Source organism: Engystomops pustulosus, chromosome 9, assembly GCF_040894005.1.
Source record: "Engystomops pustulosus chromosome 9, aEngPut4.maternal, whole genome shotgun sequence".
In the NCBI taxonomy this organism is placed as follows: Eukaryota; Metazoa; Chordata; class Amphibia; order Anura; family Leptodactylidae; genus Engystomops; species Engystomops pustulosus.
In genome coordinates, this window is record NC_092419.1 from 11,208,902 (window position 1) to 11,235,796 (window position 26,895).

The 26,895-nt window shown below is 44.1% G+C and overlaps 1 protein-coding gene across 1 annotated transcript; it reads left to right on the forward strand.

The window, feature by feature from the left end:
• Nucleotides 1–599: 599 nt before the first annotated feature.
• SPRED3 (sprouty related EVH1 domain containing 3) lies at nt 600–20,711 on the forward strand. Its single transcript, XM_072123081.1, has 6 exons — nt 600–815; nt 15,285–15,456; nt 16,958–17,126; nt 17,956–18,035; nt 18,191–18,352; nt 19,143–20,711. The coding sequence occupies exons 1-6, from the start codon at nt 805–807 to the stop codon at nt 19,818–19,820; spliced, it is 1,272 nt and encodes a 423-aa protein (XP_071979182.1). The 5' UTR covers nt 600–804; the 3' UTR covers nt 19,821–20,711.
• The last annotated feature ends 6,184 nt before the right edge of the window (nt 20,712–26,895 follow it).

Sequence of the window (26,895 nt, forward strand, 5' to 3'; positions counted from 1 at the left end):
ATACTAGTAGCCGTAGCCATTTATGTAGCCATTTTCTGTTGACAGGTTCCCTTCTTTAGAACAGCAGATCCAGTAAGAAGTCTCTTCTCTTATATAAATTAAATCGTGCAGGACCAGTTATGACCTCTGGGGGGGGCAGTATGATTAATATACCCTGTGCACCCTTTCAATGCCAGAGCTGAAGATGAAGACATCGAGCAATGCAACATAATATCAATGTGCGTGTGTGTGTAACCCTGGAAGTATCAGATTATTATGAATGGATACATTGTCTCCCCGCCTGGTATATAACAATCCACATATCTGCATCGTGATAGAGAAACAGGTGCATGTCTGTGTGAGGCCAGCACTAGGACCATGGAGCTCCCATCCATTGCTAGTCCACCCCCCCCCCCTCCTCTTCTTCTTCTGCACCCCCCTTTCCCTGTAGCACCCCACTGCCTCCAGGGCCGCAGCTCTGCATCCCCAGCCCTGGGAGCAGGCAGGCAGCAGGCAGGCCCACTGCTCATCATCACAGCTCAGCCTCCAGGTGCAGCACAACACAGACACAGCCCAGGAGGCAGAGAGGAGGGGGGAGGAGGAGGGAGGGATGGGGGTGATATGAGATGTTGTTACCTGGAAGATGGCTGCTCCTCCAACAGCCACATCATGATGCCCAGGGAAAAATGGAGAGAAAAAAGCAGGGGAGATGAACAATAAACCCCTGTGCCAGGATTTTGCATTTCTCCACCATATACATTACACTGGCAAGACAGGAGCCCAGGATCATACAGGAGACATCCATCCCTGGATCCCCCATCAGCTATGGACAGAGAGTGAGTGCTGCCTTTTTCTATCATTGTGCACCCCCTTTTTTTGCCTGTAGATCCTAACCTCCCCCCAGCATCTCCCCCATCCCCTGGCACCAGGGCTCCCCTGTCATTCTGCATCTGGCAGATTCCTCTTTATTCTGCATCATTTCCTGCAATAGCTGCTGCCTCTATGTCTGTGTGTGTGTGTGTGCACTGGGGAGCTGCACAGGGGGGCAATGCCAGGCTCTTGCCTTTATTTTATGCTGCCATTCAAGGTGGGGAAGAAGGAAGGGGCAGATTTTTGTGAATCAACCCTATTTGCATCTGGATTCATTCATAAAAAAAGGGCTGTGATCAGTTTGAGGAACCATGATAGCTGCTTCCCCTCCCTCCCCACCCTCCTTCTCCCCCTCCTCCTTGGTGTATATGTGTGTGTGTGTATGGATGAGGGTGTAAGTGTGTGGGTCCCTCTGCAGATGTGATGCCCAGGCCAGGACCACCACACCAGGTCTCCAGCCCAGGAGCAGGGATTTAGGGACCCTTGTCACACTCTCACCTGCAAGCACAAAGAACCTCTGGTCATGTGACCAGCCATTCACAAAAATTCTCCTCCATTCAGAGATGCTTCATGTTTCCATGCATTAGGGGGGGTTTAGCTCTTCTGCCCCTACATGCCAGGGCCCCCCCTGCTCCCACAAGAACACCCCCTCCCCTAATAAAGAGACTGATCTGATTATATTGTATAGCAAGAAGGATCATTTGAGGCTGCTACAATGTATCCTTAACCCTGTCACTGCTGCATGGGCATAAAATGCAGGGCACAGGGATTGCAGTGGCGCTTCTTGCTCACCATTGCTGGGGGGAGGTGTGGGCATCACCCCCTATTATATTTTTATATGTCCTCTTCTATATCATTCTGTATCGTGGTGTCTTATTGCATTGTGGGATGTAGGATGGATAATATCATGTATCCTCCTGGTTACAATATCAGAGGTGATTCATGCAGGAAGTTACATTGTACAAGATGATTTATTTATAATCCCGGTGAAATATAGAATTAGTCGTCGATATTCTGGGTGTAAGAGGGGTTTGAGGGTTACCACAGAAACACATAGCTCCTGTACGTCTCCTATATCTGGATACATATACATTGTATACGAGCCTATTCTTGGAGATTCATTCATTTCTGTTTATAAACACATTTATATAATATTTATCTTATGATTTATGTTGTTTTTGGATAATATTTTTGAATTGTTCTGATATGATACAAAAAGGACATGTTTTTAATGTAGATTTAATTCGGTTTTTGCCCGACAAAGAACCTGGTGAAGGGGGTTCCCCAAAAGACAGGAACTGCTATGGAGGCAGGCGAAGCGGTCGACAATGCCCGGCCGGGATATAGATTTATCAGTCCCTACGGCAAGTGTTTTTCTAAAGTGAGAATGGAATTAGGAAAAAAATTGCCGGGGTTGTCCTATAAATTGGCATATAATTTTGATTTCGCTAGAGATGCGGGTACACTTTCTTCCCATTAAAATAAACATGCATGCTCAGCTGGACCTAGTGTTTAGGTGGAGTCTGAATGAATTTAGCCTGTGTTCACATTGGCTTCCATATGATGGACCCAAATCCGTGTGATATTCTCCATGGCTTCCATCCTTCTAAAATCAACTTTTAAAAGGGCCAGTCCATGCTGTAGCTTCACCAGCTGTTACACTGTCTCCCCTTCTCCTCTGCTGCCTCAGCACTTCCCACCTCCCTCTGACTGATGTAATCTCACTGCACTCTCAGCACACAGTGGAAGGGGGAAAATGCTCCTGCACAGTGTAACAGCCTGTGAAGCTCCAGCACTGAGGGTCTCTGGTAACACCCCTCCCATGCCATTAGCATAATTTAAAAAAATTGATTTTAGAAGGAAGGAGCTCATGGATAACAAGTAAGTGCCCCTGGTTTATCGTGATGGATTTTGATGGTAGATTTCTTTTAAAATTAATGCTTGAATTCCGGGATCTTTCCATGTTAGTCAGATAGGAGGAAATTGTGGACAGTTTTTGTGCGTTTTTCTACAAATCTGTGATAAAATCTGCATGTGCTCCAAAGGAAAACCATTGGTAATTTTGTATAAGAATTTGTATTTTATTTAGAAATTTGGTTCTATTTCGTGTAACCTAAATATATAGACAGGTCCATTAAAGCCGCTGCATCCTATGCAAAATTATTAACCCCTTAATGACCAGGCCCTTTTTTCGTTTATGCATTTCCATTTTTCACTCCCAATCTTCAAAAATCTATAACTTTAAAATTTTTATTGTAAAGAGCTGTATGAGGGCTTGTTTTTTGCGTAGCGACGGTATTTAATATTCCATGCTGTGTACTAGGAAGCAGGGGGAAAATTCCAAATGTAGTGAAATTGGTGAAAAAATGCGTGGGCTTGGATTTTACAGCTTTCACTGAGCGTCCCAAATGACATTTCTACTTTATCCTTTGGGTGGGCATGATCACGGGGATACCACATTTATTTATTTTTATATAATTTCTTGGGAAATGGAAGTGATTTGAATTCTTAGGGTTTTTTTTAAATTTTTTTTTTTTAAATTTTTTTTTTACTGTTTTTCAGACCCCCTAGTGTACTTTAACCTTAGGTTGTCTGATTGATCGTACCATATATTGCCTTACTACTGTATGGCAATATATAGAGATTTTACACATGATCTATTACAATGTGCCACTGGCACATTGTAACAAATCTTCAGAAGCCATACAGCCACGGGTGTTATAAAGACCCGTCCATGTGCTGCCATCTTTTACATGACACTGGTGGCATTCAAAGAGTTAACACCCACGATTGGTGCCAGCAACGATCGTGGGTGTTACCTGTGGGTGTTTGCTGCAATATGCAGCAAGCACCCACCTTGTATGGAGAGGGCTCAGTCCTTGAGCCCTCTCCATAGACCTGCAGCCGACATGTGACACACATCAGTAAGAGGTTAAAGGAAAACCCCTCATGATAACCCAGGGACACTTACTCATAGATCCAGGCCCCGTGACTGTGATAATCTTCTTATATTTGTCTTCTTTGGCCTCCTTCCTTCTAAATTATAACTTTTAATTATGCTAATGAACCCAGTGGGCTATTCAAGCCCATATGTGTTCTGTCCTTATAGACTGTTACACATTAGCACTTTTTAAATTATACTAAAGGGCCAAAAAGGCTCTGCGGGCATTACCAGAGCCCCTTTGTGCAGTAGCAAGTCTCACCCTCCCCCCTGCTCCCTCAGCACTTCCTCCTTCTTTTGTGCGCTGAGATTACAGCAGGCGGAGGGAGGGGTGCAGGTGACACAGTGTAACAGTCTGTAAAGTCAGATCACAGAGGGGCTAGGGTAGCCCTTCAGGCTCATTAGCATAACTTTGAAAGTTGATTTGAGAATGAAGGAGGCCATGGATAACAAATATAAGAAGATACCACAGTCCCGGTGCCTGGATCTATGAGTAATGTCCCTGGTTTATCATCATGGATTTTGCTGGTAGATAGTGATGTATTATTTAGAGGGCTTTTCATATTGGGAAGAGACGTCCTATAGGCTTCCAATGGATTCTGTTGTTTTGTTTCTGCACTACTCTTCTCCGTATTCTGCCATAATAATCCCTTTATTTATATAGCGCACACAGATTACGCAGTGCTGTACAAAGAATGCCAGATCAGTCCCTGTCCCCAATGGGGCTCGCAATCTAATCAACCTACCAGTATGTTTTGGAGTGTTGGAGGAAACCGGAGGACCCGGAGGAAACCCACCCAAACACAGAGAGAACGTACAAACTCTTTGCAGATGTTGACCCTGGGACTTGAACCCAGGTCCCCAGAGCTGCAAGACTGTAATGCTAACCACTGAGCCACCGTGCTGCAAGGCTGTAGAGCTAACCACTGAGCCACCATACTGAAAGGCTGTAGTGCTAACCACTGAGCCACCGTGCTGCCCTGCCATTAGATTGAGGTAAACAATACATTAAAGGTGATGGCAATATTGGACATGCGCATGCTTCCATTGTGGGGGGTTATGATATCATATCAGTGTGATTGCAGTATCTGGTACTGATCCGGGGCTGCAGAGCAGGAAGGACACCGCTTTATATATAGAGGCCGAGTCATGTCACTGCAGCTGAGCCCCCATCACAGCAATCTCTGGCCATATGTAGAATTATAATAATAATAATCTATATTTATAAAGCACCATATCATGTTCCGGTTCTCTTTCGGGATAAAATTGTCTATCCATTCAATTTTGGATGCGCTGATCTTATGCATCACCATTTGACATCTTCTTGTTCTAGAGGTAATTTCCCGCCTACCCCAAAACTGTTCACGTTTGAACAAAGTTGGAATAATAAGAGAATACGGCAAGGAATAAGGAGTATAATGGCCTCCGAGGGTCAATCGCAACGGTTTCATTTTACTAGTCCAATACATAGAACAGGGGAGGAACAAGAACTTTCCCAATAGTCTTTATTACAAGTTTTCTATCATTCTTCCTTTACAGCAGTTATAGAGATCTATGCGTGTCCATGGTAACAGACAACAAACAAACAATGGGTAGTCTGATCGCAAAGTCATAACCCCTTCCAATATATACAGTAAGAAAAGGATCAGACTATACGGACTTTGTTTCCATTCTATAATAATAATTCTTTATGTATATGGCGCTCACAGATTACGCAGCGCTGCACAGAGCATGTGAAATTGGTTCCTGTCCCCATGGGGCTCACAATCTAATCAACCTACCAGTATGTTTTGGAGTGCGGGAGGAAACCAGAGGACCTGGAGGAAACCCATGCAAACACGGAGAGAACATACAAACTCTTTGCAGATGTTGACCCTGGGACTTGAACCCAGGTCCCCAGTGCTGCAAGGCTGTAATGCTAACCACTGAGCCACTGTGCTGCAAGGATGTAATGCTAACCACTGAGCCACCGTGCTGCAAGGCTGTAATGCTAACCATTGAGCCACCGTGCTGCAAGGCGGTAATGCTAACTACTAAGCCACCGTGCTGCAAGGCTGTAATGCTAACCACTGAGCCACCGTGCTGCAAGGCTGTAATGCTAACCATTGAGCCACCATGCTGCAAGGCGGTAATGCTAACTACTAAGCCACCGTGCTGCAAGGCTGTAATGCTAACCACTGAGCCACCGTGCTGCAAGGCTGTAATGCTAACCATTGAGCCACCGTGCTGCAAGGTGGACACAAAACATCTGTCACCGTGTGATAAAGGCTATTTGTGATGTTACTTTATTTGTCTTGGAGTAACATTATCATTTCCAAGGTGGATTATTAAGCATTTGTGAATGTGGAACACGCGGCAATTGACAGGGAATTGTCGAAAATGTCTCATCTGATGCAAGACTGAATATATTTTGCCTAAATGAATGACTTCTTATGTTGATGGAGGACTCTGTGTTGTAGAGGATCCCAGGGAATCAGTGCCATCGGTCATACTGGTAACCATTGTGTCTTTTGGATGGTCTAGAACAGTGGTGGCGAACCTATAGCAGAGGTGGCACTCAGAGCCCTCTATATGGGCACCCTTGCCATCACCCAGGGCAGAGTTCGCCAGATAGGACTCAAGGCCTCTTGTAACCACAGGCAGCCCAGGACCCCAGAAGGAAACTACAATAATAATCCAAACTTCTTCTCCTTCTTTCTACTGTATTGGTGTCCTCAGGTGCCTATACAATTTAAACATGTGACAGCGCAGGGAGTAATAAGTTACTGCTTAAATTGTCGCATCGGAGCTTTGCTAAAAATATGTGAGTTTTGGTTGTAGTTTGGGCACCCGGTGTCTAAAAGGTTCACATCACTGGTCTAGAACCTTAGACTCTTTATTGATACTTCAATATTTTTGACTTCTCTTTGCTCTCCTAAAGGGATAGCTGTGCCCCAACTGGAAGACGTGGAATGTTAAACCCTTATATTTCTTATCCATGGCCTCCTTCCTTCTAACATCAACTTTTATAATTATAATAGTGCGCCAAAAGTGTAACAGCATGTTAAGCGACAGCTCAAAGGGGCTCTTGTAACACCCCTAGTTTACAAATTGTTGTTACAATGGGGCAGATTTACTTACCCGGTCCATTCGCGATCCAGCGGCGCGTTCTCTGCGGTGGATTCGGGTCCAGCCGGGATTTACTAAGGTAGTTCCTCCGACGTCCACCAGGTGGCGCTGCTGCGCTGAAGAGCATCGGAACGCACTCAAGTACACCGGCCTATTCCTAGTGAAGGTAAGTGAAAGTCTTGCGACACTTTTCTTTTTTCAAATGCGGCGGCTTTTCCGAATCCGTTGAGTTTTCGTTCGGCCACGCCCCCCGATTTCTGTCGCGTGCATGCCGGCACCGATGCGTCAAAATCCGATCGCGTGCGCCAAAATCCCGGGGCAATTCAGGGGAAATCGGCGCAAATCGGAAATATTCGGGTAACACGTCGGAAAAACGCGAATCGGGCCCTTAGTAAATGACCCCCCAATGTCTCACCCTCCTCCTTGCACTTCCTGTAATCTCAGAAGCAGGGAGCACCCAGTGGGAGGGGGAAATGCTTTGACTAACAACCTGTGGAGCTTTACTAAAACGTGCAGGGGCTCTGGTAACCTGGTAATCAGGAGCCCTTTGATTTTAATTAAACATGCTTTTGGTGTCATATTAAAGATAAAACAGCTTTCATATTTGTATCAGGCTGCAGAACCAGAAATGCAAAAAAAGAGTCTGGAATTTGATTTTTATCTGCAGTTATCAATGTTTTTTTTACTGCTGCACCTAACAAAATGGGGCACATTTACTTACCTGGTCCCTGCGCGATCCCCGAGGTGAAGTCTTCTGCAATTCAACAAGATCGTGCGCCGTCATCGTGCATGTGTCGTTTCCCCGCTCAGGTCCACCGGAGTTCACCTTCTTCTTCCCGGTGTATGTGAGTGCATGTCTTGTGACACAATTTGACTTATTAAATCCCGTGCATAGTCCGAATCCGTCGGATCATCTGTGGCCCCCCCCCCTGATTTGTGTCGCATGAAAGCCGGCGTGTTTGCGACACAATCCATTCATGTGCGACCTTAGTAAATAAGTCCCAATGTGTTCTAAAAGATGAGATTCTTATCTTTAACATGACACTAGCAGCATGTTTCTAGGTACTATAGAACCAAAGATAGGGGTGTCCAAAGTGACAATCTCTCTGCAGCCTCTAAATTTGACTCATCTCAGGCAAAATATGACTCTTCTCTGCTCATTTTCACATGACTTTGGGGGAGATTTTTTTTATTGGTAAAAAGAGGGAATTCTAGAAAGGACATTTCATCTCTGTACTAAGGGGCTGATAGTTTAATGGGGTAAAACCTGGTGTCAGGTTCCCTTTAACTAAATTATTGCGTAAACTTCTTCACCTCAGGTCATGGCTGCTGTGATCGCAAATATTGTTAGATATCATTTAATAAAGGCATCTACGTCATAGGTGCTCTGCACATGTTATGGATTGTCATGCGGAAAATTCGCATCAAAATCCGCATCCAATACGCATGTTATTTATGTGCGTTTTTCATGTGGATTTCATGCAGATTTGTGTATTTAGTGTTGAGCATTTTTTGGACCTTTTATTCACGGACCTGTTCTGGCTTCCCTGGATCTAATGTAATTTCACGCAAAAATCTGCATCAAATCTGATGCAGATTTGATGCAGATTTTCGCTTTCCCGTAGACTTTAACGTAAAAAACCCCCCACAAAAATCTGGACGCACAAGAAAAGAAACATGATCATTATTTTATTTTCCACACTGAACAACAAAAAAAGCATTGTTTACATTCGTCTTTTTCGGTACCCCTTTCCAACCTGCCCTAAAAGAGGACTGACTGCATTTGCTGTCATCATGATGTGAACCTTTAAGGGATATATTGTAGTAGGGGCCATTGATTTAGGATTAGCCACAGTCAATCCCTAGGGACCTGCACTGAATAACAAAACTGAGGCCTAGAATCACTGACGTCTATGGGGCAGATTTATCAGAAGTGTCCTGAGGTAAAATTGTTCTAGTTGTCTATGGCAACCAATCAGAGCTCAGCTTTAGTCTTCCTAGAGCTGTTTATCAAATGAAAGCTGAGCTCTGATTGGTGGCCACCAGCAACTAGAACAGTTTTACCTCAGACACTTCTGATAAATCTGTGATGTCTTGAGCAAACATTAATAGGGGCAGATTTATTATAAGTCTCTTAGAGCAGAACTGTTCTAGTTGCCTTTGACAACCAGTCAGAGCTCAGCTTTCACTTTCCCACAACTGTTTATAAAATAAAAGCTGAGCTCTGATTGGTTTCCATGGGCAACTAGAACAGTTTTACCTCAGAAACGTGATGATAAATCTCCCCCATATATTCAGTGTTATATCCTGGCACTACCCCACGTTGGGCTTATTTTGACCTTATCAGTAAAGCTGGACAGACACTTGATTTCACTTTGGTCAACGTATCCATCACCTACAGTATGTTGTGACTTGTCAGTGATGGATTCCAACCTGCCCTAAAAGAGGACTGACTGCATTTGCTGTCATCATGATGTGAACCTTTAAGGGATATATTGTAGTAGGGGCCATTGATTTAGGATTAGCCACAGTCAATCCCTAGGGACCTGCACTGAATAACAAAACTGAGGCCTAGAATCACTGACGTCTATGGGGCAGATTTATCAGAAGTGTCCTGAGGTAAAATTGTTCTAGTTGTCTATGGCAACCAATCAGAGCTCAGCTTTAGTCTTCCTAGAGCTGTTTATCAAATGAAAGCTGAGCTCTGATTGGTGGCCACCAGCAACTAGAACAGTTTTACCTCAGACACTTCTGATAAATCTGTGATGTCTTGAGCAAACATTAATAGGGGCAGATTTATTATAAGTCTCTTAGAGCAGAACTGTTCTAGTTGCCTTTGACAACCAGTCAGAGCTCAGCTTTCACTTTCCCACAACTGTTTATAAAATAAAAGCTGAGCTCTGATTGGTTTCCATGGGCAACTAGAACAGTTTTACCTCAGAAACGTGATGATAAATCTCCCCCATATATTCAGTGTTATATCCTGGCACTACCCCACGTTGGGCTTATTTTGACCTTATCAGTAAAGCTGGACAGACACTTGATTTCACTTTGGTCAACGTATCCATCACCTACAGTATGTTGTGACTTGTCAGTGATGGATTCGGCCTTGTCTGATCCTTTCTTCCCCCACATAATATAAAAGGGGGAAACAGGGGTGGATTAAGACTGCCCTAGGTATTATGAATATTATAGCCCCTACAAATCTGTACATAACCCCCATGTATGATACTAGAATAAGTTCCTTGGCGAATGGAGGATGCGTCCCTTCTTCTGCTTTCAATCTGAGGTTTCAGGACCTTTGGAGGGCCTTTAAAAGTGTCACCGTGTATATTGAGAGCAGGACAGATATACAAGGATTTCATAGGTGAAAGTCCTTCTCAGTTTAAATTTGGTGGGTAGTTTGTGTGGCCATGGCCCCCCTTGAAGGCTTGAGCCCTGAGCCCTGAGCCCTGCTCAAATTATAATCCACTACTAGGAGGAAACTATGCCTTGACAAATTGAATCTTCCAAATTTTTCAAGAGTTTTTGGAAAAGCTACTTTGTTTTGTAGACCACTTTCTATATCTAAGAGCGATTGAAGTTATTTTATCATAGACACCCCCATGAATCCATTTAGCAAATTATACGAATTAAAACAAAATGGAGGTACAATTTCAGGTTTTCTTTTAAGAATGGATTCATTTAGCTCTGCAATTTACAGATGCACAATGTGTTCATGGAGGGAATGGGCCCCACAATTTGTTATAGAATTTCTCTTGAATACAGAAATACCCCACCAGGTTATGAACTGCTGTGTGTGCACAACGCGGGGAACAGGAGGGAAGGAGCCCCATTGGTTGGGATTTTGTTAAAGGGAACCTGTCAGTAGGTTTGGTGTCCATAAATAGCCAGGATGCCTTAGGCTGGGTTCATATCACGTTTTTTGCATACTGATGATGGACACTTTTTTCGGCTTAAAAAAAAATATCTTAAAGGAAACCTACCACCATGGATCTAGCTATTAAGATATCTTCAGCGTGCAGCTACGAGGAGCTGCGCGCACTTGTCCGCGCATGCGCAGAATCAAGTCCATGTGCAGAACAAAGGCCCGCGGCTGCACAATCTCGGCTCCAAAGCCGCAGCTACTGCGCATGCGCATGTTTAAAAAACTTATGCAAAATTTTTTTTTTTTTAAACATCGCTGTCTTGTGGGTGACGTATGCATAAAGTGTTACAGCGTATGCATCACTCCGTCACCTCATCCGTTTTCATGTTCAAATATGTATCTCAAAATTCTCCCTCTTGGTAATGAAACATGGGAATGGCTTCAGAAGGTGTAGGAAAAATGGATGCCCACATATGCGACGGATGCAATGTATACGTCAAACAAAGTATGCGTATGACAAAGAATGTATATGTCTAGATGACCACAGTCACTGGGGGTCATTTACTAAGGGCCCGGATCGCTATTTTTCGTCGTGTTTCCCGAATATTACTGATTTGCACCGTTTTTCCCTGAATTGCCCCGGGTTTTTGGCACACTCGATGGGATTGTGGCGCATCGGCGACGGCATGCATGCAACGGAAATCGGGGGCGTGGCCGTCGGAAAACCCGACGGATTCGGAAAAACCACGGAATTTTAAAAAAAAATGTGTCGCTTGACACGCGCTTACCGGCACCCAGGATAGGATCGTGAACTCCGACGAACTTCAGCGGACTTCAGTGCAGCAGTGACACCTAGTGGACATCGGGCGCACTACCTTAGTGAATCCTGGAAGACCCGAATCCTTGACGGATCGCTGGATCGCGACTGAACCGGGTAAGTAAATGTGCCCCACTGTGTCTGGATCTATGCGGAGGTGTCGCTGGTTTATCTTTTTTGGATTTTGATGGTAGATTTCCTTGAAGGAAACATCAGTAAGGTCAAAATGCTCTCTACACCCTTCATAAATTCCTTGATGGGGGTAGTCACCAAAGTGAAGTACCGTAAGCTCCAGGGGATTCCAGTTTATGATACCTCACTCTTCAAAAGTGATGTTGTTGCGATGTAAGCTATACATTTATTAATGTTTAATTGTGCTTTGTTTTTGTAGGATGAGATGTATTTTCAATCGCACCATTTTGGGGACTCCTGTAACTAATTTACAAAAAAACATATTAAATCTTTCCAGGAGGAGAATAAAATTGATTTTCAGCATTTACATTTTAGTATTACGTTTTTGTATTTATATAAGTAACAAGCCACCTTTATTCTATCGGTCACCAGGATTATGGGCACAGGTTGAAAACGCCTCAGATGCCTCAGCCATAGTTCACTATGGCACCTTGGGGTTAACACAAGCTAATGCTTCTGTCTCCTACCACATACAGACCTGTTCTTGTGTGGCCCTACAAGAAATAGTTCATGGGAATTAATGCATAACATGATCAGTTTTGTAAGCCTGTGTGCATTTCAGGAGGGCATGAGATGTAAGAGGCAGTAGAGGAGTAAAAAACAAGATGGACAAAGCAGAAGATATCTTGCTGTGGAAAGGCAATAGCCGCAGCCAGGGGCGTAACTACAGCGGTAGCAGCCATAGCAGCTGCTATGTGGCCCACAGTATTATGGGGGCCCCGGCATCTGGGGTATTTGGTGTGAATATGCTGTATGTGTGTATTTGTGATGTGTATATGCTCTAAATGTGTGTGCATACGTGATCTGTATATATTGTATGTCTGTGTATATGGTGTGTATACATTGTGGGGCACATTTACTTACCCGTCCTGTTGACGCCGCCGATCTGTAATGTCCGACGAGGATTCGGAGCTGCCGCGATTCACTAAGATCGTGCGTCCAATTTCCTGCATGTGTCGCGCCACAATACGATCACGTGCACCAAAAACCTGGGGCAATTCAAAAAGGAAAAATTCTGGAAACCCGACGGACCCTTAGTAAATGTGCCCCTGTATATATATTTTTTATGAGGTATGGGGGCCCCATTCTGAAGTTCGCTATGGGGCTCTACCTCTCCTAGTTACGCCACTGGCCGCAGCATTGTATTATGGAACATGATGGATATGTAGGAGATGTCTGGCTGTGTCTTGAGTACATGGATGACCTGCGGATGCGAAACATGTGATGTGAACCCGGCCTTACCCTATGTGAGTAGTTACCTTGTGTGTTTGAGTTACTGAGATTCTTGGCAGTAACGCTGGCAGGGTCTGGTGACTGCGTATAGTGAAGCCACGATCAGTACTTTGTTTCGCCGCACATGTACCGATATTGAGAGAGTATGTGCAGTGACCCCTGACCTCCAAGTGCATTTGCGGCCCAATTTGCCCCTGTGTACTTTGGTGGCTATTGCAAAAGCTCTGAAGTGTAATAAAAAATTAACTCCCAAAATATGAACCTATTTTATAAGTTGCACCTCTCAAGGCATTTCTTAAAGGACATAATCAACTTTGTGACAACCCAGCGACTTGTCAGAGTTGTGTCGCACGTTGTATGTTAAAGGTGCACAAAAAAAAAAAAAAAAAGTGCGCACTTCCCGAGCAGCGCAGGGGGCGCCAAATAATTGAAGACCGTGCGCCAGTATTCAGTAATCTGCCACACCCTGCACATTGGTTTGCCTCACTTTTGGTATATCTGGGCCAGTGTCTTAGGAGCTTGCACATGTATGTATTATGTCACTGCGCCACTATTATCCGACACTTTAAAAAATTGTGCACCTAATTGGAACTAAATACATTCCGATAACCTACTTTTCCTTTTCTTTCCTTCCCACTCTTTCCTATGGGTCCGAGACCCAACATTTGTATTGAAGACGCTATGTTGGGGTTTTGTTTTTTGTGTTTCATAAAATTGAAAATTCAATAAATACAGTTTAAAAAAATAATAAAAAAATTGTGCACCTATAGGGGCGAGGTGCTGCGTGTTTCTAGTTTGTTCAAAATTTATTACTGCGCCACAATTGTGCGCACAACAGCATGAAAAAAAGTATCAAGAGAAAAAAGGGTGCAACTGTGTCCCATGCTGATAACAGACCAGAATAACCAAGAGGGTGCGACACTATTAAATAATGTGGCTCAAAGTGCACATTAGTGACGCGACCTGCATCCGTTTTTCCTATATCTGGGCCAATGTCTTTCCCTGATTGATTTTTGGTGTTTGGACTGGCGCTGTAAATGGTCGGAATTAAATCTCCGTCAGGTCAGCGGAAGACAAAAATGTTGGATATGGGGCTTTTCACATGCCTTGTCCTTCGGATAACTGGAAGACAAGGCATTTTAAATCCTCTCCATTTGTTACCCATGGCCTCCTTCCTTCTAAAATCAACTTTTAAATTATGAAAATGAGCCAGAAGGGCTCTGGGGGCGTTACCAGAGCTCCACCGTGCTGTAGCTTCACAAGCTTCAACACTGTGCTGGAGCACATCTCCTATTCTCTCTGAAGGGTGGAAGTGCTCTGCACAGTGTAACAGCCTGTGAAGCTGCAGCATGGAGGGGCACTTTCTTTTTAGTGCAAACTGCTTGCACATGTATTTAAAAAGTGTCCAAGACACATTTGTGGCACGGCTGCACTATTCTGAACGCGAAGCAAAATTCTGCACATGCAAAGTCTGACACGCCCCATGTTAAAGGTGCACCAAAAAAAGTGGGTGAACTCTGGAGCAGATTCATGAAGAATGTGCGCCAGAAATCCTGAATCTGGTGTCCCCTGCACTATACACGGGCAAACTACACCCCCTACAGGTAAACTGCACATAGTGATTGCGCATAGGAGTGATTGCGCAAAAAAACCCTATTTTTGCATATGAAATGGGCAGAAGTTACTGCATGTCCCACACTCCTGTGGTAACAAACAGTGAATATAGGTGAGTGCTCAGGCCTCAATAGTGCATTGCTGCCCACTACTGCAAGAGTGCATATATAGGAAATTATCTTCATACAGGTAAAAAATTTTTGCTCTGCTCTATCAATCTCTAAGGCGCTGATGAAGATTGACGAGTACGCCACTCGGCTATCTCCGTCAGTCCCATAGAGATGGAAGGAACAGCCGACACATCATTGATCCCAACAGGGATTTTCGAGATCCATTGGGGTCCTATCACTAAGGCCTCATCCGATTAGCAAGTTAGTCCTGTGTCCTAGCTTGCTATGACTGGAGCTCCCCTTTAATGATACATGTGGTGTTTGGTCTTTAGTGAATATGAGACATTTTGAAACCAAAGTCGCAAAAAGTCTCCAAAAGTCCCAATCAGCTCTAAGCTCATGTCTACACCTTGGATTGGTTTTTTTCCCCGCTACGTTCACATTTGGATTCACGTGATAACTAGAGGAACACTGCAGAAAACCAGACAATGGTGAACTTCCCATCAAGATCGTCAACTTTTTAGCTTTCTTTTCTTGTTTTGTTATTTCTAGTTACATCGTGAGAGTCCGCGCAGTGGTGATGTCCAGAGACGACTCTAGTGGGGGCTGGGTGCCGATGGGAGGAGGAGGTCTCAGTCACGTCATGATTTGCAAGGTGCGACGGCCGGACACCTCTCACCAACGAGACTACCTGATCCGTGGGGAAAGACTGAGAGATCAGACTGTGAGTATTACTGTATTACTGTAACATGGACTCTAATGTACCCGTATTTTTCAGACTATAAGGTGCACGAAAAATCCTTTGATTTTCTCAGAAATCAAAGGTGCGCCTTATAGTCCAGTGTGCCTTATATATGAACCGTACTTACAGACAACAGCTGCCTTGTACTGTGCACAGGTCTGCCACCTGCTGGTCATTCATCCTTATAATCAGGTGCACCTTATAATCCGGTGCGCCTTATATATGAACTGTACGTACAGACAACAGCTGCCTTGAACTGTGCACAGGTCTGCCACCTGCTGGTCATTCATCCTTATAATCAGGTGCGCCTTATAATCCGGTGCGCCTTATATATGAACTGTACGTACAGACAACAGCTGCCTTGCACTGCGCACAGGTCTGCCACCTGCTGGTCATTCATCCTTATAATCAGGTGCACCCTATAATCAGGTGTGCCTCATATATGAACCCAGACGTTTTAGTAGGCATTTATTGATGGTGCGCCTTATAATCTGGTGCGCCTTATAGTCCGAAAAATACGTTAGTATGTGTTATTTTTCTTAATGGGATAAGGGATAGGACATCCAAGATGACTCGTTGTAATCACACAGAGCAGTCAGACATGTTGTGTGGGTGACTCTCGCTGTTTGCTATGCATTACGAACACCAATGATTCATTCACTTCTTCGACCGGTCATTGGCGTTACGACAGGGGAAATGTTGCATTTCGCAGAGTCCATTGAAATCAATAGGGAGTCCTGGAAAGGCAAAGTTGTGCCAGGTCCTCCAGAGGGAAAGAGACAACTTCCGGGCTATTGATTTGGGTTCTGATTAGGAATTTTATTCCTAATACCAGGGATGGAGAAATTACTGAATTAATCCATTTCGGCCCCTCTGATTGTCTGGGACTAGTGTATATAGACCATTGTGTAAGAGGGCAACAAAAAGTGAAGGCAAAATTATAGAAAGTCCAAATTACTGGTGCTAGTGGACTCTAGAGGATGACCTGATGATACAATGTTGCGTGTGGTGTAATTCACTGTGATTCTGCAGATGGCAACAAGGACGAGATCAATATCGTTGACTTGGTGCTGGGACTGCACCCTCTCAAGTAACGAGAAGTTCTGTAGGGCCTCAGCATAACACGAACGCGCATGCGCAGAAATTCAGCTTCGTGGACAAGTGCTTTAGATGTCAGGGTAGGAGGATCAAGGAGGCTACTGGGGCGTGGAGTAGCCGCGTCGTTTAGCCTCTGCTTCGCCCACTCCACGCCCCAGTAGCCTCTTTAGAAAATTTGCATATTACCCTGATTAGAGATTAGAAAAGATAGAGGGGAGTAAAGGATTAGCCCTAAAAAGGACTATCCTGACATATGTTAGATGCACCTGCCACCGGATCTACCTTAACAGGTAAATCCATAGTGGTAAGTTTCCTTTAAGGAACCCTCCAAGTCCCTTAAATATGTAATTCTTGTGGTTATGATCTGTTCGCATTCCCTCCACAGACCATCCTAGAGTGTGTTCTGAAAAAGGGTCTAGTCTACAACAAAGCCAATCCCATCTTCCATCACTGGAAAGTAGAAGAGAACAAGTTTGGTCTGACCTTCCAAAGCCCAGCAGATGCTGTCACATTTGAGAGGAGCGTCCAGGCCGCCATGGAGGAACTGGTAGAAGGTTTGTAGTAAAAAGCTTTTGTACTAGGGTCTAAGATGCGTCAGGCTTGTGTCTGTTCTCAAGATGTTCCACTGGTTCTAGGTGCCATTCTTCAGGCGGAGTAAAACCTTGTTTTGCATATATTTGGAGTGTTTGCTTATGTTGTACTATATTTTGGGCAGATGTTGTATCATCTTTTACACGGCCAGTTCTCCAACCCCCGACACCGAATAACTGCATGATTTTCATATAAAACTGAGGTTATGCCTGCAAAATAATGCACCAAATGAGCACCATCCCTGGTTAGGGCTTGCACTATCTGGCTGCGCTTTTATACAGGCTAGTTGTCATGACTGAGCACTTTCTTAGTCATTGCAGAACTTTATGAAACTTTATTTCTCATTACCTGGCTCCCTGCTGGCAGCATGTGGTGAGACCCCAGGAATGTGTACCTCAATGCACATAACAGGAAGTGGGGAGGGAGCTGGATGAGTGTGAAGGTGAGGAGACTGACACAGGCACACCCAGGCTGCACTTCACACGCACATCGGCACTCACCAAATGCTTCTGCCAGGGAGCCAGGTAACGTGAAATAAAATTTTATAAAGTATTGAAATGATTCAGGCATTTTTCAAATCAGCATAGCATAGGCTATCGGAACCTGACACTAGCAAAATATGACATACCTGGTGACAGGTTCTCTTTACATCCAGCCCCACCAGTAATTTATGGGCTTCATAAGTGGCAATTTTTTTCCCATTTATGTCCCATATTTGTCAAAATAATTTTCTACTGCAGGAATGAGTGTATATGCTTTACTTTTCATCTAAAAATCACTTCTACCTCATAGGCTCTTTGTCACATTCAACATCGTCCTCATCATCCTCCTCGTCCCGAGAAGAAGCTCGTGCTATGGAGGATGTCATGCCGGTAGGTGTCACTTATACCAAGGATTTCCTCATCATTTCAGCATGTCTATGAGTTATAACCCCTAGTACATATCTAGCTTTACTTCTTACTATTCTCTTTATACACTTTTTACAATTTTCATACATTTACGGTAATTTACTGTTTCCTATTCTTAGCTTCATACAGATAGCGAATCATCTTCTAACAGCCGAAAGGAAATGCTACCAAAACACATCACCATTGTCACCAGTGAATCCTCCTCTAGCTGCTATGTGAGATCTCCTGGTTCTGAAGAATTTGGGTTTGCCAGTGGTCCATCAGTCAGTCCAACCACACAGGTATATACATATATGCATGTCCCTAATATGTAAGCCATGCCTATCAATCTCCATAATCCGTATGTCAAAGCTCAGGCCTGTAGTGTGTGTACAAATAATAGCCACAAAAAGAACAGAGGCATGAAAAATAGATCAAGCAAATAATATCTTTATTAATAGAAATATACACCACAAAACATGCTTAAAAACCTTTAAAAATTGTGAACGAAGTCACAAATGAATGACATCCTCGGGAAAGTGCTTGACACATGATAATGTGCACTGTTCCCGGAACTCAAGCTCCCCCTACTGGCCACAATATAGTATACAATAATGTACAGAAATAAATATTATAAATGGTGAGCTAATCAAATCTTTAGACAAGTCCATAAAACAACAAAAAAGGGGTGAAACACAATAATGGATGGACATTAGAGAGATGTACAAGTAATAGCGGCTTATGGGCTTTTCCCTCAGACATCTGATTAATTAATCTCCATCAAACATCTAAAACTCATTAGGTTCTCATAAATTCAATGGGGGAGATTTATAAGAAGTGTCGGAGGTAAAACTGTTCTAGTTGCCCGTGGAAACCAATCAGAGCTCAGCTTTACTTCTATAAAAGGCTATGGGAAAATGAAAGAGGAGCCCTGATTGGTTGACATGGGTAACTAGAACAGTCCAGCTCTCAGACACGTCTGATAAATCTCCCCCAATGGGTTTAGCCAAAATTAGTCTAAAAAATTTGTCTCACTTTTAGGCAGAAGAGAATGGTTTTGTCTGACTAACCTGTATTCACACCTTCCCTCAGTCACAGCCTTTAAAGCGTCTGTCCTTCCATGACGAAGAAGAACTCGAGAGCATCAATCCATGCAAAGATCTTTGGGTATCCAAGGGATATGAAGACTATCGCCGTGCAGCTCTACAGCAGCCCGAACAGTCCAAGTCCGACTTGAGAGTCCACTTCCAAAAAGCCACCGGGAGCAAAGCCAAGGACAGGCACTTTCCAGGCGCTGTGGCCTCAACTACATCAGAAAGTGAGGGTCAACTTAAGGACCCTCGGGCCTCCCCGTCTTGCAGGATTCATGGCACCCCATCACCTAAGTCTAAGGAACACTCACATATGTCCGGGGAGGAGGACACGGCCACCGCCCGTTGCGTCTATTGCAGGGACGTGTTTAGCAGTGAAGAGAATGGTAGAGGGCAGTGCCAGGACGCTCCAGACCCCATAGGGCGATGTGTCTACCAACTTTCCTGCATGTGGTGCGCTGAGAGCTTACTATACCACTGCATGTCAGACTCGGAGGGCGAGTATTCGGACCCCTGCTCCTGTGACCCAGGGCACCCCCATTTCTGTATACGCTGGGCTGCCCTGGTGGCTTTGTCTCTTGTGGTCCCCTGCATGTGCTGCTACCTCCCTTTACGGGCGTGCCACTGGTGTGGAGAACACTGTGGCTGTTGCGGGGGGAAGCATAAAGCGGTGCGGTGAAAGGAGAACAACAGGGTGCAAGGAGGAAAAGTGTAATGTTCAATTTTCGACCTCCTGAGAGCCAGCATATTTATATGGCGGGATGTGCGCCAATCTTTCTGAGCGGCCACGTCATACAACTGGCCTTGGAGATATGTGTATTTCTGGCTATGGCTGCAGAGGCAAAAGACCTACCAAAAAAAAAGAGGCAAGGAGGTGGTTCTGACAAAAATTTTTGTATGTTATAAAATGTTCTGTTTTACAGGCTTGAGGTGAAAGTCCACATTAGACCAAAAAAAATTGAGCAAAGGTCATCCATGAATCCAATGTACAGTATTTGATACTGCCTTCAGCTTTTTCGTAGGGATCGGACAAGATGTATAAACACCGACTGGATCCCACATAGTGTCATGGCCTTTGGGTTACAAGGGTAACAGGGTAAACTTTCTGCTCTCAGAATCATTCAGTGTTAAGACTTGTGCCATGAAGTCTCACCCAACATTTTAGCTTTTCCTTTGGAGGTCTTGTTGGTTCCTCCACTGGTGCTCTCCTAACATCATCCATCATAAAATGGAGTTTAATTTTGGGGTTATCAAGCAAATTCTTCATGGTGTAACAATTATGCCCAAAAATTCCAAGAAGTCATCATTAGCTAGCAACACGACTAGCCTATAGCATGATCTCCATGGTATTTTGGTCTTCTGTGGAACAACATCTCCATCCTGTAACAAGCTGTAAGCAAGGTTTAGCTTATGGACCAAAGCTCTTCGATGTAGAGAGTCAGAAAATCAACGTTGACAGATATTAGATATGTTCCTGTGTAACTAGCACCTCTACATCTACAACTGCAATGCCGAGGTCCATCCAGAAGAACTCAGACCATCTCAGTGTAAAGGAGATTGCTGCGCGAGGTGGGTCCAACCAAACATGGTTTGAGCCACCATAGGCTTATGGTGGCTCAAACCATGTTTGGTTGGACGGGCTGAGTAAATTTTTTGACTGAATCAACTGTGCTCCCTCAATGGTGTCCTTATATCTGAGCCTGTTTTTTGGTGTTTTTTTTTCCCCTTTTCAATCCATGTTTATACCAATGACCAACGGCTGGAGAACGTTCTACAAAAACAGCTATAGAAATCAAAAACTAGAAGTAGAGTGGAAGAGTTGGAGAGACGGCAAGAATCGGCCATTTAAAGGTACCGAAATGTAGCAGAATCTGTGATAAATCTTGTAAAATGGTGGATGGCTACTTCTGTCAACCATCCTAGAACCTCGAGAGGGAAAATTTGGAAAAAAAAAATCAATGAAACAACAACATTCCATGAATTATCTGTGTTATAGAAGACTATTGGGGGTTATATAACAATTTCCAGGACAATTGAAGCAACATTGGGTTGGACCAATTCAATTCGGACACAAACCTTGATAAATTTGGTGAAGCGTCAGCCAATCTAACCTTAGATGGTTCGCTCCTCTCTACGTGGAAGTCAATAGCGGTGGCTTTTGTATAGCTGTTTTTGTAAGAAGTAACACCCTCAGACGACGAGGCTATAAATCGATGCGACATTGGTATCATCCTCGGAAAGGCAAGACCCAAAATGGAAACCATTTCCTAATTTCTATGTCAACATCCAAGAGGTTTTTTAAAGTTCTTAAGTTTTTTAATTTTGTCAATATTTATTTAATATGGTGCCTAAAATTACCTGTTGATATCTCATGAACACAACACGTATGAAACTTCAAATTTGTATAACAGTCAAATTTTATAAAATTGGGAATTGTTGCTATGGAAAACACATACCATTTTCCTTGTAGACATCCATGCAGGGTCGGCTCCAGGTCTCAGTAGGCCGCTGGGTGACAGACCCTCAGTCGGCCCCTTTGCAGTGAACTCACGTGGCGGCATTAAAAATTCAGAAACGAAAATATTCCCTAGTTTATCATCCGAAAGAGCCCCCTCATAGTTATTTTATACAGTCCCCCTCACACCCTATGGATTAATTAGATACAGTCCCCCTCACCCCTTAAGGATTCATTAGATACAGCCCCCCTCACCTTCTATGAATTAGATACAGCCCCCTCACACCCTATGGATTCATTAAAAACAGCCACCTCACCCCCTATTAATTAATTAGATACAGCCCCCCTCACCCCCTATGGATTCATTAAATACAGCCACCTCTCCCCCTATGAATTCATTAGATACAGCCTCCCTCACACCCTATGGGTTCATTAAATACAGCCAGCTCACTCCCTATGAATTCATTAGATACAGCCCCCCTCACCCCCTATGAATTCATTAGATACAGCCCCCCTCACCCCCTATGAATTAATTAGATACAACCCCCCTCACCCCCTATGAATTCATTAGTTACAGCCCCTCTCACACCCTATGGATTCATTAGATACAGCCACCTCACTCCCTATGGATTCATTTGATACAGCCCCCCCATCCCCTATGGATTCATTAGATAGAGCCACCTCACTCCCTATGGATTCATTAGATACAGCCACCCTCACCTCCTATTAATTCATTAGATACAGTCCCCTCAACCCTATGGATTCATTAGATACAGCCCCCCTCACCCCCTATGGATTCATTAGATACATCCCCCCTCCCCTCCATGGATTCCTTGTGTACAGACTTATGTAGGCCCCCCAGCAGCTCTGGGCCCCCGCAATTGCCCAGATATGCCCAGCGCTGACACCGGCCCTGCAACGGAGGAAGGTTTAGAGACTGTCATCATCTTGTGTTCCTGTTTTCAGCAGGTCATTTCAGGCCAATGTGCTGTTTTATTTACAGATCTGATATATACCCTGTTTCCCCTTAAATAAGACATCCCCCGAAAATAAGACCTAGTACAATTTTGTTCAGGCTTAGAAATATAAGGCTTCCCCTGAAAATAAGACCTAGCGGCAGTCATTGCAGCAGTTCCCCCCACGTCATACATTAGTATTAGAAAATCTTTTAGATACTGCAGAAGGTTGTGACATGGGGAAGAATTCATGGACTGAAATCACTGGCTGTTGTGCTGCAAATGTGATACCAGCAGCTTCCAGGATAAGAAGGGTCAACTATGGAAAGTGCTTTTACTAACATGAAAGATTGGGGACAATGATTCTAATAGAAATGGAGTCACAAGAAATACAGCATGAAATTCAGAGTTTGGAGAGTTATAGGAATGTTAGAGAAGTTGATTTTTTTTGTTCAACGATAAATGTAAATTCTTGTTCATGGAAAAATAAGACGTCCCCTGAAAATAAGACCTAGTGCCTCTTTAGGAGCAAAAATTAATATAAGACACTGTCTTATTTTCGGGGAAACAGGGTAGTAGATTTCAGCAATTGTGTCAATTATGGAGCTGCCTATTTTGAGTAGATTTATCCTTTATTGGCTCGCAGATGATTAGGCATGTAATGGTATCGTCATGGGTCACCGTGATTCTTAGGAATAATTCATAAGCATAGGAGTGCCTGGATTTTCTATCAAAAAGGGTCCCAAACCAAGAATTTATTTGTTTCTTTTTAGAATTATTAGATTTGAAAAGACAATCATTGTGTGTGAGACCCTCGTGTCCTGAGCGGGGTCACGTTCTATTGAGCCATGATCAGATATTGGCTGAAGATGTTACTGTATCTCATTGTATTAATAGTGATATAACTCAGTGCATTAGATGATCGTCCGCTATCTACAGTAATGAGGTTCTCACCGAATCAGATTAGAGGGTTTTGTGTGTTTTCGATGGGTGAAAACTGATAAGGTGTCATAGTCTCTATTGGGCATGGAAATATGCCAAAAATGTCTAAAATTATAATACCCCTTTACCATTTATGCAACTATCACAATCATAGTACCATCAAAAGCTTCTTTCAGTGTCCTGGTACTGATGGCCTAAACATCCAGAGGATAGGTGACCAATTTCAGATTTTTGGGGTTTGCCACTAGAGACCACCCCCTGCCTAAAACACGTAATTAAATCGATCTCTGTGTAGTGATTGAATCAGGTAACTGCAGCTTAGCTCACTTTTTCAGCAAATAATTGATATTGTTGCTGTGATGGAAAGTTATACAGTTTCTGCATCAATTCCTCATGGTTTTCTAGATCTCTGCTTGCTGTCATTCGACAGGAAGCTTCATTGTTTACTTCCTGTGGATAGAAACCCATCCCTGGTCATGTGATGTCACACAGGTGCATGCCTTGTTATATCCCTGGTCACGTGGTGTCACACAGGTGCACGGCTCATTATATCCTTGGTCATGTGATGTCACACAGGTGCACAGCTCGTTATATCCCTGGTCATGTGATGTCACACAGGTGCATGACTTGTTATATCCCTGGTCATGTGGTGTCACACAGGTGCACGGCTTATTACTGTATATACTCGAGTATAAGTCAACCAAAGTATAAGCCGAGGCCCCTAATTTTACCACAAAAACCTGGTAAAACCTATATTTTTTTACTCGAGTATAAGCCGAGTTTGGGTTTCAGCACATTTTTTTTATGCTGAAAAACTAGGTTTATACTTGAGTATATATGGTATATCCCCTGGGTATGTAATGTCACACAGGAGCACAACTCGTTATATATCCCTGGTCATGGGATGTCACGCAGGTGCACGGCTCATTATATCCCTGGTGATGTGATGGCACACAGGTGCACGACTCGTTATATCCCTGGTCATGTGATGTCAAAAAGGTGCTTAGCTTAATATATCCATGGTCATATGATGTCACCCAAGTGTATGACTCGTTATATGCATTGTCATGTGATGTCACACAGAGGCACGGCTCGTTATATCACAGAGAGTAGTCAGAACTGTGTGTTATAACGAGCCCTGTACCAGTGTGACATTACATGACCAGGGATATAACGAGTCATGCACCTTTGTGCCATCACATAACCAGGGATATAATAAGCCGTGCACCTGTGTGCCATCACATCACCAGGGATATAACGAGCCATGCACCTGTGTGATATCACATGACCAGGGATATAAAGAGCCGTGCACCTGTGTGCCATCACATCACCAGGGATATAATGAGCCGTGCACCTGTGTGACATCACATGACCAGGGATATAATGAGCCGTGCACCTGTGTGCCATCACATGACCAGGGATATAATGAGCCGTGCACCTGTGTGACATCACATGACCAGGGATATAATGAGCCGTGCGCCTGTGTGCCATCACATGACCAGGGATATAATGAGCCGTGCACCTGTGTGCCATCACATGACCAGGGATATAATGAGCCGTGCACCTGTGTGCCATCACATGACCAGGGATATAATGAGCCGTGCACCTGTGTGCCATCACATGACCAGGGATATAATGAGCCGTGCACCTGTGTGCCATCACATGACCAGGGATATAACGAGCCGTGCGCCTGTGTGACATCACATGACCAGGGATATAACGAGCCTTGCACCTGTGTGCCATCACATGACCAGGGATATAACGAGCCGTGCGCCTGTGTGACATCACATCACCGTGGATCGTTTTTTAGGCAAGGAAACAATGAAGCTTCAGCACGCAGAGATCTAGAAAACCGTGAGGAACTGATACAGAAAGTATGTAGGAAAATGGTAAACATTTTCTGAAAGTGGACAACCCCTTTAAATAAATGGTTGTTGAGTTTCAGTTCAAGAGCTTGGTCACGACACAGAGGATGAAGCTGCTCTATTAGCTTGGTAATGTGGTGATTGTGACCAGGTCCTGGTCATCAATATCAAGAAGCTGGAAAATCCCTTCATTCATCAGGATTGCAGCCTCATGAGATCCTCATGAAAAAGCTGCCGTCTAGCAACCTGTGTGAATAAGCGTAAAGTGACAGGAGATGAATTTGGGGAATAATAACTACGGATGAGGCAGAAATCACATTTTACCTAGTGCCGAAATGCCTGAGAGCCCAAAGGTCCTTCTGGAGGACCTCGGTACAGATTCTCCCAGTTGCTTGACCTGTGCTCGGGTGCGTCTACACGTTCAGGTTTTTGTGTGTAGTTTCTGCATCCAATCCCAGGTGTGGACCATAAAGATTGAGAAAGTATAAATGACAGGCGCTCCTCCTCCTCCTCCTCGTCTTTTACTCCACATCTGGTTTTGGCTTTCAAAACCGCAAGCGGAAAAAAAACCTGAACGTGTGAACACCCCCTTAAACCTCTGCTGATGGAGACCTATGACATCTTCCATATTATGGTGCTACTAGAAAAATAATCCCAAAAATGACATTTTCCGGACTTCTCACCTGTCATTTCTCTGATGCTTCACCATTTTTCAGAGTCATAATATGATTTTCCTTTCTAGTGGAGGAGGCTTTATATATATGACCGATTAGTTGTTATGTCCCTGGAGGATGTACAGGTGTGTGACCTGTACAGGTGTAATCTGGTCTAGTCCCCACTATATCCTGTATGGAGGATATAATCTTATGACTCGCTCAATAGGACGGCCTCATTCGTGGAAATGTGGTCTCACGTGGAAGAAGATTATCTCACTGTATGTATGTACTATTGAGACGAGACGAGTTTTGGGGCAGGGGTACGTAGAGCCACAAAAATGATAAGGGGTATGGAGGGTCTCAGTTATGAGGAAAGATTAAAACAATTAGATTTATTTAGTATGGAAAAGAGCCGACTACGAGGGGACATGATTCATTTATATAAATATATGAATGGTCCATACAAAAAATATGGTAAAAAGTTGTTCCAGATTAAATCAAATCAAAAGACGAGGGGCACTGTCTCCGTCTGGAGGAAACAAGGTTTAATCAGAGCCATTTTACTATGAGAACTGTCAATCAGTGGAATAGCTGAGCTCAGGCGCTGGTCACAGCAGGGACAGCAGAGAGCTCAGGCGCTGGTCACAGCAGGAACAGCAGAGAGCTCAGGCGTTGGTCACAGCAGGGACAGCAGAGAGCTCAGGAGCAGAGCACAGCAGGGACAGCAGAGAGCTCAGGCGCTGGTCACAGCAGGGACAGCAGAGAGCTCAGGCGCAGGTCACAGCAGGGACAGCAGAGAGCTCAGGCGCAGGTCACAGCAGGGACAGCAGAGAGCTCAGGCGCAGGTCACAGCAGGGACAACAGAGAACTCAGGCGCAGG

Bases quoted from the DNA above. Each gene is read 5' to 3' on its own strand.
- SPRED3 (XM_072123081.1), top strand. The intron at 18,036-18,190 runs GTAGGTGTCACT...TCCTATTCTTAG, and splicing joins CTATGGAGGATGTCATGCCG to CTTCATACAGATAGCGAATC. The intron at 18,353-19,142 runs GTATATACATAT...ACCTTCCCTCAG, and splicing joins CAGTCAGTCCAACCACACAG to TCACAGCCTTTAAAGCGTCT.